The sequence below is a fragment of the Anabas testudineus genome, chromosome 8, assembly GCF_900324465.2.
Source record: "Anabas testudineus chromosome 8, fAnaTes1.2, whole genome shotgun sequence".
In the NCBI taxonomy this organism is placed as follows: domain Eukaryota; kingdom Metazoa; phylum Chordata; class Actinopteri; order Anabantiformes; family Anabantidae; genus Anabas; species Anabas testudineus.
Genome location: NC_046617.1, coordinates 2601067 through 2617289, shown reverse-complemented (window position 1 = coordinate 2617289; position 16223 = coordinate 2601067). Strand labels below are relative to the sequence as shown.

General features: G+C 40.0%; 3 protein-coding genes across 3 annotated transcripts; 2 read left to right on the top strand and 1 right to left on the bottom strand.

Moving 5' to 3' along the window:
• Positions 1-1112: 1112 nt before the first annotated feature.
• On the bottom strand, positions 1113-4611 carry timm29 (translocase of inner mitochondrial membrane 29). Its single transcript, XM_026357356.1, has 2 exons — positions 4394-4611; positions 1113-3719 (listed from the first exon to the last, which is right to left on the bottom strand). Exons 1-2 carry the CDS (start codon positions 4497-4499, stop codon positions 3043-3045), a joined length of 783 nt encoding a protein of 260 aa, XP_026213141.1. The 5' UTR covers positions 4500-4611; the 3' UTR covers positions 1113-3042.
• A 1584-nt stretch (positions 4612-6195) lies between these two features.
• yipf2 (Yip1 domain family, member 2) lies at positions 6196-10841 on the top strand. The gene is made up of 9 exons (XM_026354481.2): positions 6196-6438; positions 6627-6692; positions 7404-7555; positions 7638-7718; positions 7874-7961; positions 8889-9005; positions 9096-9262; positions 9684-9866; positions 9963-10841. The coding sequence occupies exons 2-9, from the start codon at positions 6662-6664 to the stop codon at positions 10050-10052; spliced, it is 909 nt and encodes a 302-aa protein (XP_026210266.1). The 5' UTR covers positions 6196-6438; positions 6627-6661; the 3' UTR covers positions 10053-10841.
• Positions 10842-13274: 2433 nt separating this feature from the next.
• g6pcb (glucose-6-phosphatase b, catalytic subunit) lies at positions 13275-16179 on the top strand. Its single transcript, XM_033326113.1, is given in 7 exon segments — positions 13275-13510; positions 13755-13977; positions 14094-14203; positions 14285-14390; positions 14472-14587; positions 15339-15391; positions 15393-16179. Coding segments are annotated over 6 exon segments (1074 nt in total). The 5' UTR covers positions 13275-13510; positions 13755-13759; the 3' UTR covers positions 15864-16179.
• The last annotated feature ends 44 nt before the right edge of the window (positions 16180-16223 follow it).

Sequence of the window (16223 nt, the reverse complement as noted above, 5' to 3'; positions counted from 1 at the left end):
AGCGCAGGGGTCGATAGAGGCCATAAGGCAAAGAAGGGGGGACATATAGACAAGAGGAAGCATGAAAGGATGCGATACAAGAGGAAAGCAACAGAGACCAAGCAGAAACACCATATACATGAATTTTCATACATATTAATTACAACACAGCCACCGTTAGTGTGGAGATGTTGATTATGGTTTCCAGCAACAAATAAAGCCATGCAGCAGAGGTGCAGTAAGCACGCTAAACATGCCAAAATATAATGGGAAACAGCATGTTGGTTTGCTACATGCGTTGACTGTAGCACACTGCAGTGACTCGCTGCACCCTCACAGGGCTGCATGCATGGCTGTAGACTCATGGCTTTGTTGCTGACCTGATGACAGCTAGAACATTGTATCCGTATGTGCCAAGCTATGTGCAGCAAAATGCACATTAATTAATTGAATAAAAAAAAAGCATAATTGATGGAGCTAAAACAGAATAATGTTCTGCGGTAGGACATTTGGAACAAACAATAATTTTAATTTTCCCTTCGATCATTTCTTTTAGATTAAAGAGTTGTAATAAACCTTATATATACAAGTAAGACTTTTTTTTTTTTTTGCAGTGACTGGATTGTTTACTGTCATTTAGAGTTAGCTAGTTGTCGTATTGAACAGCCAATCTCACTGGACACGTGGGCGTAAATACCTTTAAAAAAAGCTGAAATTCTTCTATTTGTCTATTGAGCTTGAACACAAACAGCAAACACTACTGAAGTGACCTTTAGAGGAGACGCTACAAAGTGCAACTGCATGAAATCCAGGTACATACGCTTGTTTTTTACTGATTTCTGATTAATGACGTTTAACCTTTGTCAAATGTCTCTCACTGTGTCTATGAACTTCAGCTGACATTGTCAAAACAACTTGTTTTATCCAATTTCTGAAACGTCCCTCACACCGAAGATATTCAATTGTTAAAGAAAAGCAGCAACTGGGAATGTCTGTGGAGAGTGTCCAGTCATCCGGGTCATGGTTATTTGAAGGCACTTGCTGGAGATTCTACAAAAGACAGCAAACAACTACAGACAAAATACAGAATGTTTGGCTTTTCTGCTTTTTTATTTAAATACTTTTGTGTTGATCAACTAAATGAATGAATCTTTTCAGCAGATTTTTCTAAATGAATACAGGAACATTCCAGTTACTCTATATCCAGCAGTAAACATCTTCTTACTGCAGTAACCATGCTCTATGTGAAACCTTTCACACATGATAGATAGTGTTGCTCAGTCAGTTGTCATGTAGGAGGCCCGGATGCATGGCTAAACAGAATTATGACTTTTATATTATGGGTTAACAACAAGATCAATAATAATCAATAATAAATAATACAGTGCGTGCAAAGAGGGGTATACTCTCAGAAGTCTTGGTATATTTATGGACTTTTGTTTCTAAGGTGAAGAATGAACTTTAAACATAAAAGATGGTTTTAAAATATTATTTCTTTAATTATTTTGGGAATATGTGCTTTCTTTCTGTGGGTTAAATGAGACGATATGTAAGTTACACATTAACCTAAAAGCTTCTCTGTGTTCAGAAACGAAGTGAGTATTATAGTGACATATACAACTCCATAATAACTAGATGATCCTGCTGAAGAACATCACGCAGGCTGCTGCATGACCTCAGGGTGATATTATTTTGTCAAATGAAACGTTATGTTTACACCAGTATGTAGATATCTGCAGCTCCTTTAGCTCAGATTGAGACTGTGACACTCATGTTAACCAAGCGTTAGACGTCGTCTTAGGCACCGTTCAGAACAATGATCTATGCTGAGGCTCCTCTGACTTGTGGCTGGGCTCCGAACTATCCTTGCACTACAGCGCCACCTGGTGACTAAACTGGATCCACCAGTTCTTAGACAGACTGATGAGAAATCCACTGACAATCAAGACTATTGAAAACCACAGAATGCCCCCTGACCTGTGACTTCCTTCAGGTGACATCTGATAGCCTCTGCCACTGAATCACATCAGTGACATCACAGTCGCCTTTAACCCCATTATGGCTCGATCTCCTTTCTGTTGCTGGGTTATCGGGGGTCACAGATGTTGTTAGACCCATGTGCACTTAATGCAGTACCTCCACTGTACAGCTGTTTACAGCAATACAAGGTTAACAGAGGTTAAAACAGTGTTAAAATCCTCATTTGTAAAAAACAACATAGAAGAACCTTAAGATATTAAGGAATTAACTAGCGTCTCACAACTCATTTTAGTTTGCTTTGTGTAGATCCAGATGATGCGTTTGATTTGTCAGCTTCTCATCTTTCAAGTGGAACCATTTAAATGGCTGTGATCAAAGGTTTACATACCTTAAGTGTTGGCCTGGTAATACAGTGTACATGTACACACCAGCAGGTTTAAATGGCTGATATAGTTAACTGTCCACACCTGTCGCCTGTTTGCTTGTAATTATGGTCTAAAAAGTCTGAGAGTCTCTGGGCTCTTGACAGACCCTGCAAATCTCATCCAGTGCTGCACTGACTTGCTAAATTCTGAGACACACAACACTTTTTTTTTTTTTTTTTTTTTTTTAAAGGAGGTGGATGCATTGTTTCAATTCTACGTAGCACATTTTACTTTCCCAACATCACAGAACCAGGATATACATTACTGCAATATTCAAAAAACACTCGATATGACATGTTGATATACTGCTACTGAAAACAAGGTACACCCACATTATGTTTGCACATTTTTCAGAAATATGAAACGAGTGACTTTAAGACATCAGAGGATTAGTGACAGATTTATTGACTTGTGAACTGTGATGTCAATACAATAGTTTCTGTGGGGATAAAAAGAATCTTGCAATAAATAAAAACAACTGAAGCTACTTTCACACCTTTGATGGGAAAAATAGGGTGAACGTTGCCATTCCTCTGTGGTTTGTGGCAGCAGTCTGGACAGTTCAGAGCTGAAAAATGTACAGTACAGTTGGGATCCAGCACTACAAACAAGTGCAGTCTATGATGTTGAAATGTGAAATGTCAGCACCACACAACACTTAAGCCTGAGTCTGTTCTTGTTTTAGTGGTTTGATTTGGCTCTCTCCACTGACCCTCTCCTCCTTCCTGTCCGCTACCTTTGTTTCCATCTCCCGGTCCTCCACTGTCAGTGTTAACCACGACTCTTTGTGCAACCTCTCATTACTCTCCACCTCCTTAACACTGGGTGGTGATGTCGCCTGCATGTGAGGAGGCAGGTGCTTGAACTCTTCTTCATTCACGTCATAGTCCTGCATCTTCGAGTTCAGGATCCACCAGTGTCCAGCGAAGCCCACATCTAGAACCCGCTGAGGGAGGTCCCTCCAGCGAACTGACAGGTTGGAGCACTGGGCTTCGTACAGTGTGGTGTTAGGGTCGTAGTCGGAATAGTAAACCAGAGATAGAAGTCCCAGGCTGATGTGGTGGAGTCTGCCCTCGTTACGAAGATTTACTAGACTCTGCACATGACGGTCTGAGGTCCCATTACGATTCCACGCTGACAGCAGGCCGAGCTCGGTGGAGCGATCCAGCAGGGCTGCCTCAAAAGACGAGTAGTCAGGTTTTGTATGGAAACAGGCCCAAGTGCCACCCAGCAGAGTCGCATACACTGACGCTTTGAGGGGACGTTCCCGGGCACCAACAACAATCTCCCTGCAGGCCTCTTTATAATCAGAGAGCAGGCTGCGACACCACGCACCTACAGAGAGCGGGAGAGAAGACATCAGTCATGCCCGCTGTCATAAACATAAACACACACACCTCACATGTGGTCCACAATATGTGCTGGCTCCTTCAACTATTTAGGGCCAATCTGCAGTTTTTATTTCAACCTACTTTATTAGGTAAGTATTTTAAATGAGGCTACGTCAAACATTGTTGTTGTTTGAAAAATAAATATGAATATGCATAAATATTTTTCCTATTTTGATGTTTTTTGAAGTTTATTTTATTTGTTACAAATACATAATACAGGAATCTGTAAAATTGTATTTCATTAGTTGAACTTTTAACAGTTTTATAGTATGGGTTTAAGCTTTTCACTTTGATTTCTGCATGCACTCTCCAAACATCTCCACTGCTTGCTCTTGTTCATATGGAGCTAATTTGTCCACAGCAGAATTAGTTTAAGGTCATTAGATCATTCATGTTAATTGATTTGATTAACGTTTGGCAGCATGGGAAACCTCCTGATTACGCCATGACATTAGCAGGTTAGGTACTTGAGTAGTTAAAGTAACAGACAACACTTCTATTACAACGTTCCACCAATGTAAACACTGCATTAGTAGTGAATTTGGGCAGTAGGATAAATATCTCGATCTGCGAGTGAACACCCAGCTAACTAGCTAAGTGTCTTTCTGGGTCTCTCACCTGCTTTGCTGCCTTTCAGCGCTTCCCAGCGGCTCTTTGTGGCCGGAGCTGATGCTCCTTCTGCCGCAGCACAGAACATCCTCCTCGCTACACGCAGCGAAGCCATTTCAGCAGATATTCAGTTGTCAGCACGGTCACCTTGATGCAGAGGAAACATTATGTCGGAGTGGAAGACAGCGCACATGCAGCCAATATGGCGTCCACTGGGTGGATCCGTTTTAATGTTCCGACGGAAACATGGACCCCGTAAACGTTCCGGTTGTTGTTACTTTTTAAAAATGCCTTTATTGAAACAAACAAACAAACAAACAAACAAACAAACAAAACAGCTATGGATTTTTAATCTTTCACAAAACATTAAGAAAACATTCATATTAAAACAAATGTCAAATGCTACAGTTACATTTTGTGGGTAAATTCGTGGTTGAACAGGAATTAAATAAAATTAAATAACAAATAAATGATCCATTAACTCCAGGAGAAAGGAGAAATAATAAATAAATCGATAAAAAGGAAAAAAAAAACTAAACACAGAAGTGCCATGTAATTATCCAGGTCGGTGGGAATATATTTTCAAATTTTATATAATGTGTGCTTTTTCCCTTCCACTAGTTTTGGGGACCTTGGGAATCATTTGAATTCATTTAGAAAAACAAATCTGGGAGAAGATCTCAGGGTTCTAACTTTTTCTATAAAACATTTAGACAGGCAAAGAATTGCATAACATAGTTCATTCATGTTTTTTTATGAGCATACCAAAGGTTATATTTTCTCTTGTGGTAGTAGCTGGAAATGTAGAAACATTTTATTTTATCCATTTATGAAAATCAAGCCAAAAAAATATAGCTACATTTATTATACATATGTTAAATATAATATACATATACTACTACTATTATATTTTCACAAAGTGAGCAGAAATTACCATCAATATTAAAACAAAGTCTGAATAACTATTTAGAGGGATAAATTGGCTTTTAAAATAACATTTTTCATATGTGTCTCTTTTGCTTTGGGAGGTATAGGGAAGGTCAGATACATTGTTCTCATTAATGTCTGTTAAATTTTTATCATATTTATGTAGGATGTCATTTTGTTTTGTTTACCAGGGAGTAACTTTTCAACAAGACAATTTTGCATTAAATAATTATTATATACCTTGTCCAGGATTGTGATCCCTTGAACTTACAGTGAGGCGAGTGGTTGGTGTGCAATAATGTTGTTGAGGTTCTGTGCACATAACATTTTCCAGTACAATAATATCTGTTTATGTTATTTTGTGATAATTGAGGAAGTTTATTAATACTACTAAGTCCAGTTTTTGTCACATGTAACCATACAGTTTATGGTAAAGACTGTGGGGTTTCGCACTAAACAGGATCACTCAGCTGTGTAATTTCTGCTGTAGCATACAGCAACTTCTCTGAACATTGTTAACAATAGCAGTAGTCAATGCTCAGATGAGGTGATGGTCCACCTTTTCCTCATCTCCCTCTCATGTATCCATTGAGTAGAATGCAAGTACATTCAAGTCACTGAAATTCTATGCAATACTTTTTCTTCTAACCACAATGCTTTATTTTGTTTCCATATTTTACACAATTAAATAAATCAAAGTATAAATGTAATTATAATATGATTTAAAATTGTTTTTTGCAGAACGTCCTTGTTAATGTTTATTTATCTGTTTATTTACTTGTGTATTTACTGTGTGTGGTTTTATTTGTCACGCCGTCAAATAAAGTTGTTTTTAAAAAAATTAATCACGTGGTAGCTTTGTTTACGTGGTGACGTGTCCGGAAGCCACGCTAATCAGACAGTCTGACAGACATGAAAGACAAGCGTTAGCAGCGTTTCATTATTATTTTTGTCAGTTTATTAAACCTATAGGCTACGTGTGGTCATACATCTACGTTAGCCACATTCTGACGTTCAAACAAATGCCAAACAAGAGAGCTAATGTGCGGTTAGCCTAGCTAGTTTCAGCTGTTCCAGCTTTTTTGTCGCCGCACGCCGTCAGCATCAGGAAGATCCTGCTGGGACAGGTTGAGTGTTTTTAACCTGTGCTTTTCTATTCACGACACATAGGCAGATTATGAAAGTGACTTTTATTTCTTCTTTTCTTCTGCTGTGAATTACTGTGTGTTTGATGTCGACTACATTTAAAGGGACGTCCTGATAAGTTAGCTCGCTGCTTATTAAATAAATTAACAGGCGTTTCATCATCTCCTAGGTCTTACCTAAGGCTGCTGTTTGTCCACTGATACAATGGCCAGTCCTAATGATCTACAATTTCAAGGTGAGTATCATGGAATTAGTAAATGTCTCTCTTATTATATTAGTATTTTTCCACCTTCCTGATTTTGAAGAGAAAGAAAATGTGAGATCTGAAGGGACACAGCTGGGTCAGCTGTCAGTCTCCTGATGTTAACAGTGCAGTAATTAGTGTCTTTTGATGCCTTTGAATTGATAACTGTCCAAATAATAGTAACAACAGAAATGACAGTTACTGCCACAGGTAGGGTTTGTTTTTGCATTTGTTTACATAGTCATTCTGCAGATGATTTCTCTAAAGCAACTTACAACACACACAACTTCAGGTTCAGTGTCAGCCTGGAGGAGTCGCAGATCGCACCGCTAATGTTGCAATAAGTGGACAACCTGCTTTAGTCTTTACAGTTCTTTATAGTGAGTACAGCTCCATCCTACCACTTTCTGTTAAACACGTCTTATGAGTTGTTTATTAGGACCACTATTTTAGGTGGCGACCCAGAAACAACTTAGTAGTTGATTAAAATACCTCAGTTAAGGAGGGTCTTGTGTGTCATAACATCACATCATTAGACATCCTTCATGACAGTGAACCCGATCAATTTCAGATTGATTGTAAAGTATGTGCTGCACTGACCTCTAGTGGTATTTGTTCAGACTAAACTGCAGAGGCTGTTGAAACCTCAGCTACTTTAGACTTTGTGATTTTATTTTGTCTTTGTCCTCTCTATGCCTCTAGAGTTTGAGGAAGCAGCAGAGCTGTTGTCTGCAGACCCAGGTGCCTCCACAGTCAGTATGTCTGCTTCAAACACCCCTACTGCAGCAGCAGGAGGAGAGGAGGTAAAACTGGACCTGTCAGAGGATGAAGACGCTCAGGAGGAGAATTCAGAGGTGAGAAAAGCATCACTATGACACTCGTTAAGAGTATTAATATTTGGAGTTGCCAGCAGCTGAGAGATGTCTCTGCTTCCAGCTGTTAGGAGGACAGAAACCATCTGGTGGCTTCTGGACCTTTGAGTACTATCAGTCGTTCTTCAATGTGGACACAGTGCAGGTATGAGCCGCTCCCTCTCAACAAATACACTCAACTGCAACTGCATGTGTACTTAAACAAGGACTACAAGTACATTTTAAAATAGTACACAGAATTCAGAGACATTGTTTAATAGTTTCCATTGTTCTTTTGTTTGACACCACCTCATGATGCAGGTCCTAGACAGAGTTAAAGGATCAGTGATGCCTTTACCTGGAAGAAACTTTATTAAACACTACCTTAGAAATAATCCAGATCTGTATGGTAAGTCAAAAGACACATCTTCAATTGTTATGTAGTATTTGATATGTGTCTTTATTGTTTTTGTTTTCATCATCTTCTAGATTTAAAATACCACACGTATAAAATCTTAATGCCTTTTTAACAATTCCACATTCTGATTACGTGTACTGTATGTGTTTGTAGAAAGAATTGACAATATTGTTTAAACCATGGGTGGGAGAATATTGTTGAAAACCATGGGTGTTTTTTCTTTATACTGTAGGTCAAGCTTGATATAAATGACTATTATAAACAAACACAACTTATTTCAGTTTAAAACGCACACATCATCACATTCTTTCTTCCTGTCCACGATGAATAATTATGAATTTGCTAAGAACCATCTAGTGATGAAACTCTCAGTTGCTGATTTATTTTAAGTTGGAAATAATTACAGAGCAACTGCAACTTGTTATATTTTTCAATCTTTAGACAAACTGTCTATTAGTGGATATATTTAGCTCTGTGTCACCCAGCTAAGGCTAAAGGCTTAAAGGAATCATTAAAGCTGGTGGATATCTCTATGTGCGAGTCATACGTGGTTTGGTGCTTTGCTTTCTCTGGGACTGAACAGTTTCATCCTCGAGGGAGAAATGAATTTCCAAGGCTATCAGTGTATCCCACAGGATAATGTCAGTTTGGCTAAAGCTCAATAGAAGTTGGTTGTTGCAACAGAAAGGATGCTAGGAAATGACAAATTAAGGAGTAAAATCCAGTCCAGGCCCCACCAGAGCCCACACTTCAACTCAGCAGACACAGCTACACTAATTGTCCAACACTACATGCATTATTATTTTTTATAACTAGAATTGACATTTTATAGTCTCTTACCATCTAAATCAGAGTTAATGATTCTGATATAAGGAATAAAAGCAGTAATTTACTGTGTGTTTGTGCATCTGTGTGTAGGTCCATTTTGGATCTGTGTTACACTGGTGTTTTCAGTTGCGATCAGTGGAGACCTGTCCACCTTCCTCAGCGAGATGAAAAACCCTGCCTATCACTACAGACCACACTTCCACAGAGGTCAGTCCTACACAGAGTCATGGTCTATGTTCAAACCTGTACTTGTGGCACTTTCATTGACTAATTTGCTTTATTTGTGTTTCCTTGCAGTACCAGTAGCTGCCATAGTAATCTTCCTGTATGCCTGGCTAGTGCCTATTGGCTTGTGGGGTTTTCTGACCTGGCGGAAAGGGGCTGAGAGACAGATCGGAGGCTATTCCTTCCTGGAAACAGTGTGTGTATATGGCTACTCCCTCTTCATCTACATCCCCACCTCTGTGAGTACATCCTGATTCCTGAGTTTTCATTCTTACTAATTAACATTACAGGTATAATGCTATTTATTTATTAGTTTATTTTTTGCAAATAAACCAACTATAACAAAAACTATAGGTAGAAACTATACATGAACATGTATGGTCAGTGACCTTGACATTTGACTTCTAGAATGTAATCTTTTCATCCTTAAGTTCAAGTAGATGTTTTTGTCAAATATGAAGATCTAAGATCTAAAGGTGTTCTTAAGGTATTGACTTTTCATGAATGAGGCAGATAGAGGATTGGGCAGGAAAACCAAGAATATAATAATGCCTCCAGCCATGACCGTCACCAGCGCAGAAGCATAAAAACACTGGTGTAGAAAGTGATTTAGCAACAAAGTAAATAATATAAATGAGCATTAAATGTTCTCATCTCCAGGTTTTGTGGCTCATACCGTTTGAGTGGTTGCGCTGGGCACTGGTTCTTGTTGCCATGGTAATATCGGGCTCAGTCCTGGTCCTCACCTTCTGGCCTGTTGTCCGTGACGACACCAAGGTGACCGCAGTGGCTACAGTTGTGACCATAGTGGTTTTGCACACGCTGCTGGCAGTCGGCTGTAAGGTTAGTGAGCTACAAGGGGGTAGTAGCCTCATATCAGTTGCACATGTTTAACCTTGACCAAGTAATAAATTACCTCTTCTTTTTTTTTTTATTTAGATGTACTTCTTCCAGACAGCAGACCACTTACCAACGCCAGTCCCTACAAGTCCTGCAAATCACATAACGCTGACCACCAAAGCCCACTGACTGGAATCAGCAGACAAAAAAACAAAAAGACTGTGTACTGTCCGGTCTAGGCAATATTGATGATTGCCATTTTATAGTCCCCCTATGTGACACTGGGATGAGTGTGTTTGTGTTAATTTATTTTGAGGGTGCTCTAAAGGAGAAGTTCACTGCAATAACTGTGCATTTCTGCTGCGCTGAATAAGGATGTTGTGTGTCTAAATGGTCTAGCATGGCTTCCTTAACACTGTGATTTCCCTCATTTCTTCAGCAAGACTCAAGCACAAGTTCAGATGAAGACGAAATTAAGAAAGAAACATCTTAGTAAAGGGTAAACCTACAAGATGACTGAGCCATAACACCATATTAAAATGAGCCATTTATTAGCATTCTCTGGGCAGCATCGTGCTGCCGTAGCTGTAGACTCTAGCCTGTGTCCTCCAAATCAAACTCTGAACTAATCACCTCAGGGCTGAATGACACCTTATCGTAATTGCACCTCAGACTCACATTTGTATGTTGTAAAGCATGGCTCTCTCCTAGAAGGTTTCATTAAATTGTATAAAATATGGCAAAATATGGTTTCCTGTGAATGTATTCCCATGATGCTTCAGTAACAGATGTGGGAAAAGAAGCCATTCCAGACTGTAGGGCAGTGTAATGGTTGTGACTACTGCTGACACACCACATCTCTTCTCTCCCTCTTAACTTGTCTTCAGTTTCATTACTTACGTATAAAATGAAGTCTATATTAATGAAAGGGTTAATGTCTGCAAGTGCTATTTAATAAATGTAGGCTCTGTACTCATTCTGTGTGTGTAGTGATGATGAAGACACGCGGGCCTCCTCAGGAAGCATGTTCAGCTATATATAATGGACATTTTGGTTTATACCCAAACCTGCAAAACATGATATAGCATTCCCATCTGCCTTAGCTGTCCTTGCTGTTATTAGTACATGTTCACATACTCTGAACTAAGATGGGGCACTGTAAACATTATATGCTGTACATAAGCCGTTCCTATTATGAGCACAATGACATGATAGGGTTAGCATTTACCCAAGTACAGCCCCAGAGAGCCACGAGCATGGCTGTAGACCAATTCCATTTTCAATTCAATTCAATTTAATTAAATTCAGTTTAATTTGTATAGCACCAATTCACACCAGTTATCACAAGGCACTTTACAGTGTAAGGTTTAAGACCTTACAAAGTATAATTATACAAAAGATTATATAGAAAACCCAACAATCCCATTTGAGCAAGCTTTAGGCAACAGTGGAGAGGAAAAACTCCCTTTAGAGGAAGAAACCTCCAGCAGAACCAGGCTCATAGTGGGCGGCCATCTGCCTCGACCGGTTGGGGTGAGTGGAAAGAGAAGAGAGAAAAGAACAGCAGGTAACAAAAACAACAACAAGCAGCAAGAACATTGGACAGGTCAACTGGATCCTGGAGATGTACAGCTCCAGGCCGAGGATACCTGAAGAAAAGTACAGAGAAAGAGAGACGGAGATCCTTATATGAAGTAACTCAACAGCGTTACAAGGGGTAAGAGTCACCAGTTACCAGTATGTCTCTGGTTAAGGCCCCCTCCATCAATTATATGGGTACTCTGGGTAGTCTATGAGGAAACACAGGAGGTGAAAGAAAGCCACACAAGCACAGAAAATTGAGCCAGTGAAAGGATAACAAACATTTGTGACAGGTTTAATGAAAAAACAACTCACATTCGTTTGCTTATTCCTTCTCCCATATTGTGGTTGATTCATTTCTCATTTCTCTGACAACCCCTACTTTGCAGGAATATGTAGTTCCATCACGTAGCCCTACCCTATTCTATTAGGCCAATAAAGTGAGTCTGAAATGTTCATTATCTTCCTGTCATTTAAGAGGGGAACCAGCAGTACTAAGCTTCTTTCATAGGAGTGAATGGGATCCACATCGACAGCCTCCCCACGCCCTATAACATCAGGCTTTTAGCACTGTCTTTGCATGAGGGCATTTGGAACAAGGGCTGTGTAAAAAAAAAAAAAAAAAAAAGAAAAAGAAAGGAAAAAAAAGATATTGACATGATTTAGAAATGGAAAGACAAGTATGCCGGGAAGTGAAGAGAGAGGGAGGAGCGAGCGGAGAAGTCATTTGCAGAGGATGCTCGCTGAGTGAGCAGCCATGCATGTGTTTGTAGAGCAGCAGATGTGTTTGCACGTGGTCATGGTCATGCATGCGTACAAGCTGATCCTGTCTCACAGTGGAAACTTGTGGCTGGGAAACACAACAGTGTTACACACCTAGAACACACTGCTAGTCAACATGAAAGCTATTTTCCAAACAGTAAGCCCAATGTTAACCCCTTCTTTTCATATACATTGACCTATTTTATGATTGAGCATTGTCTTGGTTGCATTCACTAATATTTTATGTCTAAAGATTGACAGTTTATACTTTAACAGTACTATTTACGTGCAGACTAAACTTTGAAAGCCTTGATCCTCTGTGACCGTGGATGATGCTACATGTTTGCCCTTAGACGACCTTTAGCCATGAATGACACAAGCAAAAGACAAAGTCAGGTGATGTAGTCATTGAGTGAGAGAGTTGGTGGATGTACTTTCCCTATGTGGCAGTGATAAAGTCTAAAATGCCTATAAAATAATCTGTATTTGGTACGAACAAAGCACAGTTAGCTTTTTTTTTTTTTAATCTTTTGTAAAGTACATCTGTCCAAAATCACTCCCTAATTATTTAATAGCGCACTATGTTCTGTGGGGTATTCACTATTTTGTATGCTTTGTATTTTTTGTCTTAACGCTGTCTGCACCCAAAGCTTCCACAGTGGAACAGAAGAAGTAGTGCACACTAACCTGCTAACAATCCCACAATGAGATATGAAAATGATCAGTTATTAAACCAGCAATATGAGTTACTGCTCACCATAGAGTGTACATCATACAGAGAGTAGTGGCTGAGTGAAGAGGTCTTTGCAGTAACTAATGTGGAGTTCCTCTTTAACAGCTGTTTGACTGCCCCAGTTTACCATGTGCTAAAAGCACAATGACATGTTTACAATTGTCATCATGTCAAATCTCCTTCTTTTCCCGCTTCTATCTGTCTCTCCCCCCTCCCTCCTATTGACCCTGTCTCACTCCAGTCCAAAGTCCATGCCCGGGGGAACCATGTGATCTCCCTGAATATAAAAGCACCCATTCAGTCTGCAACAGTCAGCCACACACGCACTGGTCCAATTTTTGAACATATTCAATGACCAGAAATGCTCTTTTTCTTTCCATACATCCATATGATGACATTTGACTCTGTCATCGGGGCTTAACAGACACTTACATTAAGGACTCACTTATATACACACACCCACATCAGCGGCTGCAGAGAAAGTGCTGCTGTTTGTAGCAGCACTGGATGAGAAAATTTAATTTCTAGGCAAAAGGAGGCAACACTTACAGAGATATCATTACTGAATGTTGTAAGTATCATTCTATCTAATTATATATATTTGATAATATTGAAAATGTATCTCATTAATGTCGATTTGTTTTTCAAAGCACTCCCACACTATTGTTCTCTTTCACTGTTTAACTAAAGTTTAACTTGATTCTATCGCACAGCACACACCTGAATTTGAAATTAGGACATTTTTATGTGTTTGTCTTTCATTTATAAAGTAAAAGGTCAACATTTACACCTTTGGTCATCCATCTCTTTTGCAGCAGTAATGGATTTGCTCCACAGTTCTGGTGTGAGCAGCACAACCTACTTGCAGACTCACTACAGCCACAGCCAGGGTTACTTCCTGTTAGTCTCCATGGCTACAGACCTGCGCAACACCTTCTTCCTGTTGTTCCCCATATGGTTCCACGTACAGCAAGCTGAGGCGGTCAAACTGGTGTGGGTGGCAGTGGTGGGAGACTGGGTGAACCTGATGCTGAAATGGTGAGTAGTGGAAATTGGCTGATGATGATGATGATGATGATGATGAAGATGGTGATGTTCGGTTTTTGGCCACATTTTTTTCACACAGTGTTTTCCATGATGCTGTTTATGTTCAGGCTTCTGTTTGGAGAGCGTCCCTATTGGTGGGTTCAGGAGACAGGTTTCTATGGCAACTCTTCCCAGCCAATGATAGAGCAGTTCCCCATGACCTGTGAGACTGGACCAGGTGAGATTAGTGTGAATCTAGTTTAAATGTGATAGTTATTCATGTGGATTCCTTCAAAAAGTCCACTTCCTCCTCTAACAGGAAGTCCGTCAGGCCATGCCATGGGGGCTGCTGCTGTATACTACACTATGATGTCGTCACTCCTTGCCACCTTGCTAAAGGAAGAAGGACAACGAATCAGGAGATGGTGAGCTCAACCTCTGCTGTGTTCACTGAGGCACTTAGCAAGTTAGCCAGAGCAATAACAATGAGTTTGTCTTGCCTACAGGTGTGTGCGTGTCTCACTGTGGACCCTGTTCTGGTGTGTGCAGGTATGTGTGTGCCTCTCTCGGGTCTACGTTGCTGCTCACTTCCCGCATCAGGTCATCACTGGAGTTATGATAGGTACGGACAGGCCACATCATGCTGCACTTAAGTTAAGCTGAAAACTGGAAAAACTTGAATGTAAAAATTAAGCAGAAAGTAACAAAGAAAGGTATCTTTCTTTAGATTCAATGATGTTTGCCATTTACAAACAACATTCCCTCATGCACTACTTATTTTTATTCCTTATTTTTACAACTTGTTTGTATTTATTATTGTTATACATAGGGTATAATAAAAATAAAACAGAAAAACAAAACAGAAATGTGGAAAGTCAAAAATAGAAATGTAGTTATATTTTTCATTGTATGTTTATTTTATTTACACTATGAAAACTATAGCAGGTTTCAAGGATCCATACACAATAACCCTAACACGCATCAGTGCACAAGAACACTTGTACTAGTAATAGATACTATTACTGTGCACATGTCGAAGTCAGACACACTGATTATCCTCCCACTGTAGCTGCCCACATTTCACTGGCTTTAACTTTTGAATATTCACTTACAATGCTTGTGTGATGTGACATTCTCCTGTGGACCAGACTCAGTTACGGAGATATTCACTACACTTTTTAAGAGTATCTCACTCTTCTAACCAATCAAACAAGTCCAATAACTACATAGACCAAACATGTTCTTATTTATATGAATTTAGTATTGTCAGAATATGTTGTAAAATCCTGTTACAGTAGATTTTTTAGTTAAAAAATACAACAAATGATTTGCACTGAGTGATAAAATGCTCAAGTTGTTTTAACATCTTCCAGGTATTCTGGTGGCTGAATACTTCAGCCGGACTGGGCAGATCTTCAAGGCCTGTCCTGCGTTCTTATGTTCTCACCTCCATTCTCCTCCTCTCCCTGGCTCTCCTCTTGTACCTGTGCCTCCAGTTGGTAGGCGTCAACCTCCTCTGGAGTGTGGAGAAAGCGTGGCGCTGGTGTCGCAGAGCAGAGTGGGTCAGCGTGGACACCAGCCCCTTCGCCAGCTTGTTCAGAAACACTGGGACTCTGTTGGGCCTGGGCCTGGGGCTCCACTCCCCTCTGTATGCACATGCCCACAGAACAGTGGTCAGCAGAGGGGCTGATGGCGCCACCTACAGGGTCACCTGTTTAAGTGCAACGCTGCTGTTGCTGCAGTTATTTGACTCCGCTTTTCAGCCGCCTGTCCACAGTGGAGCTCTGTTCTATCTGCTGTCATTCTGTAAAAGTGCTATAGTGCCCCTGGCTACTGTGGCTATTGTTCCCTACTGTGTGACTACAGGGCTGGGATACAAGGCGGAGAAGCTGCTATGAAGCAGGTGACCTGTCCTTACATGGACCGTTGGCTGGGTGAACCACTGTCATTTACAAGTGAAGGAGTAAGTATAAAGCTACAGCATCCAGCCACATATAGTCTATGTCTGTTTTTCCTGCTCTAGTTCACTTAGCTCCAGTGAAGCCGGTCCTGATGAAGTATACAGAGATGATTAGGGCAACTTTATATCAACAGTGTTTGTTTCTGTCCTGTTTCAATATGACAATGTGCGTCTGATCATGAGCCAAACCTTCAGACATCAAGGTCCTGGAATCAAATGGTAAATGGTAAATGTTCTGCAATTATATAGTGCTTTTCTACTCAAAGCGCTTTACACTGCGTCTCATTCACCCATTCAC

Excerpts from the sequence above, each read along its gene's own strand:
- timm29 (XM_026357356.1), bottom strand. The coding sequence starts at position 4,499 with ATGGCTTCGCTGCGTGTAGCGAGGAGGATGTTCTGTGCTGCGGCAGAA. Across the intron at positions 3,720-4,393 it reads GCTGAAAGGCAGCAAAGCAG|GTGCGTGGTGTCGCAGCCTG; the intron begins GTGAGAGACCCA and ends CGCTCTCTGTAG.
- yipf2 (XM_026354481.2), top strand. The coding sequence starts at position 6,662 with ATGGCCAGTCCTAATGATCTACAATTTCAAG. Across the intron at positions 6,693-7,403 it reads TAATGATCTACAATTTCAAG|AGTTTGAGGAAGCAGCAGAG; the intron begins GTGAGTATCATG and ends CTATGCCTCTAG. Across the intron at positions 9,867-9,962 it reads TGCTGGCAGTCGGCTGTAAG|ATGTACTTCTTCCAGACAGC; the intron begins GTTAGTGAGCTA and ends TTTTTTATTTAG.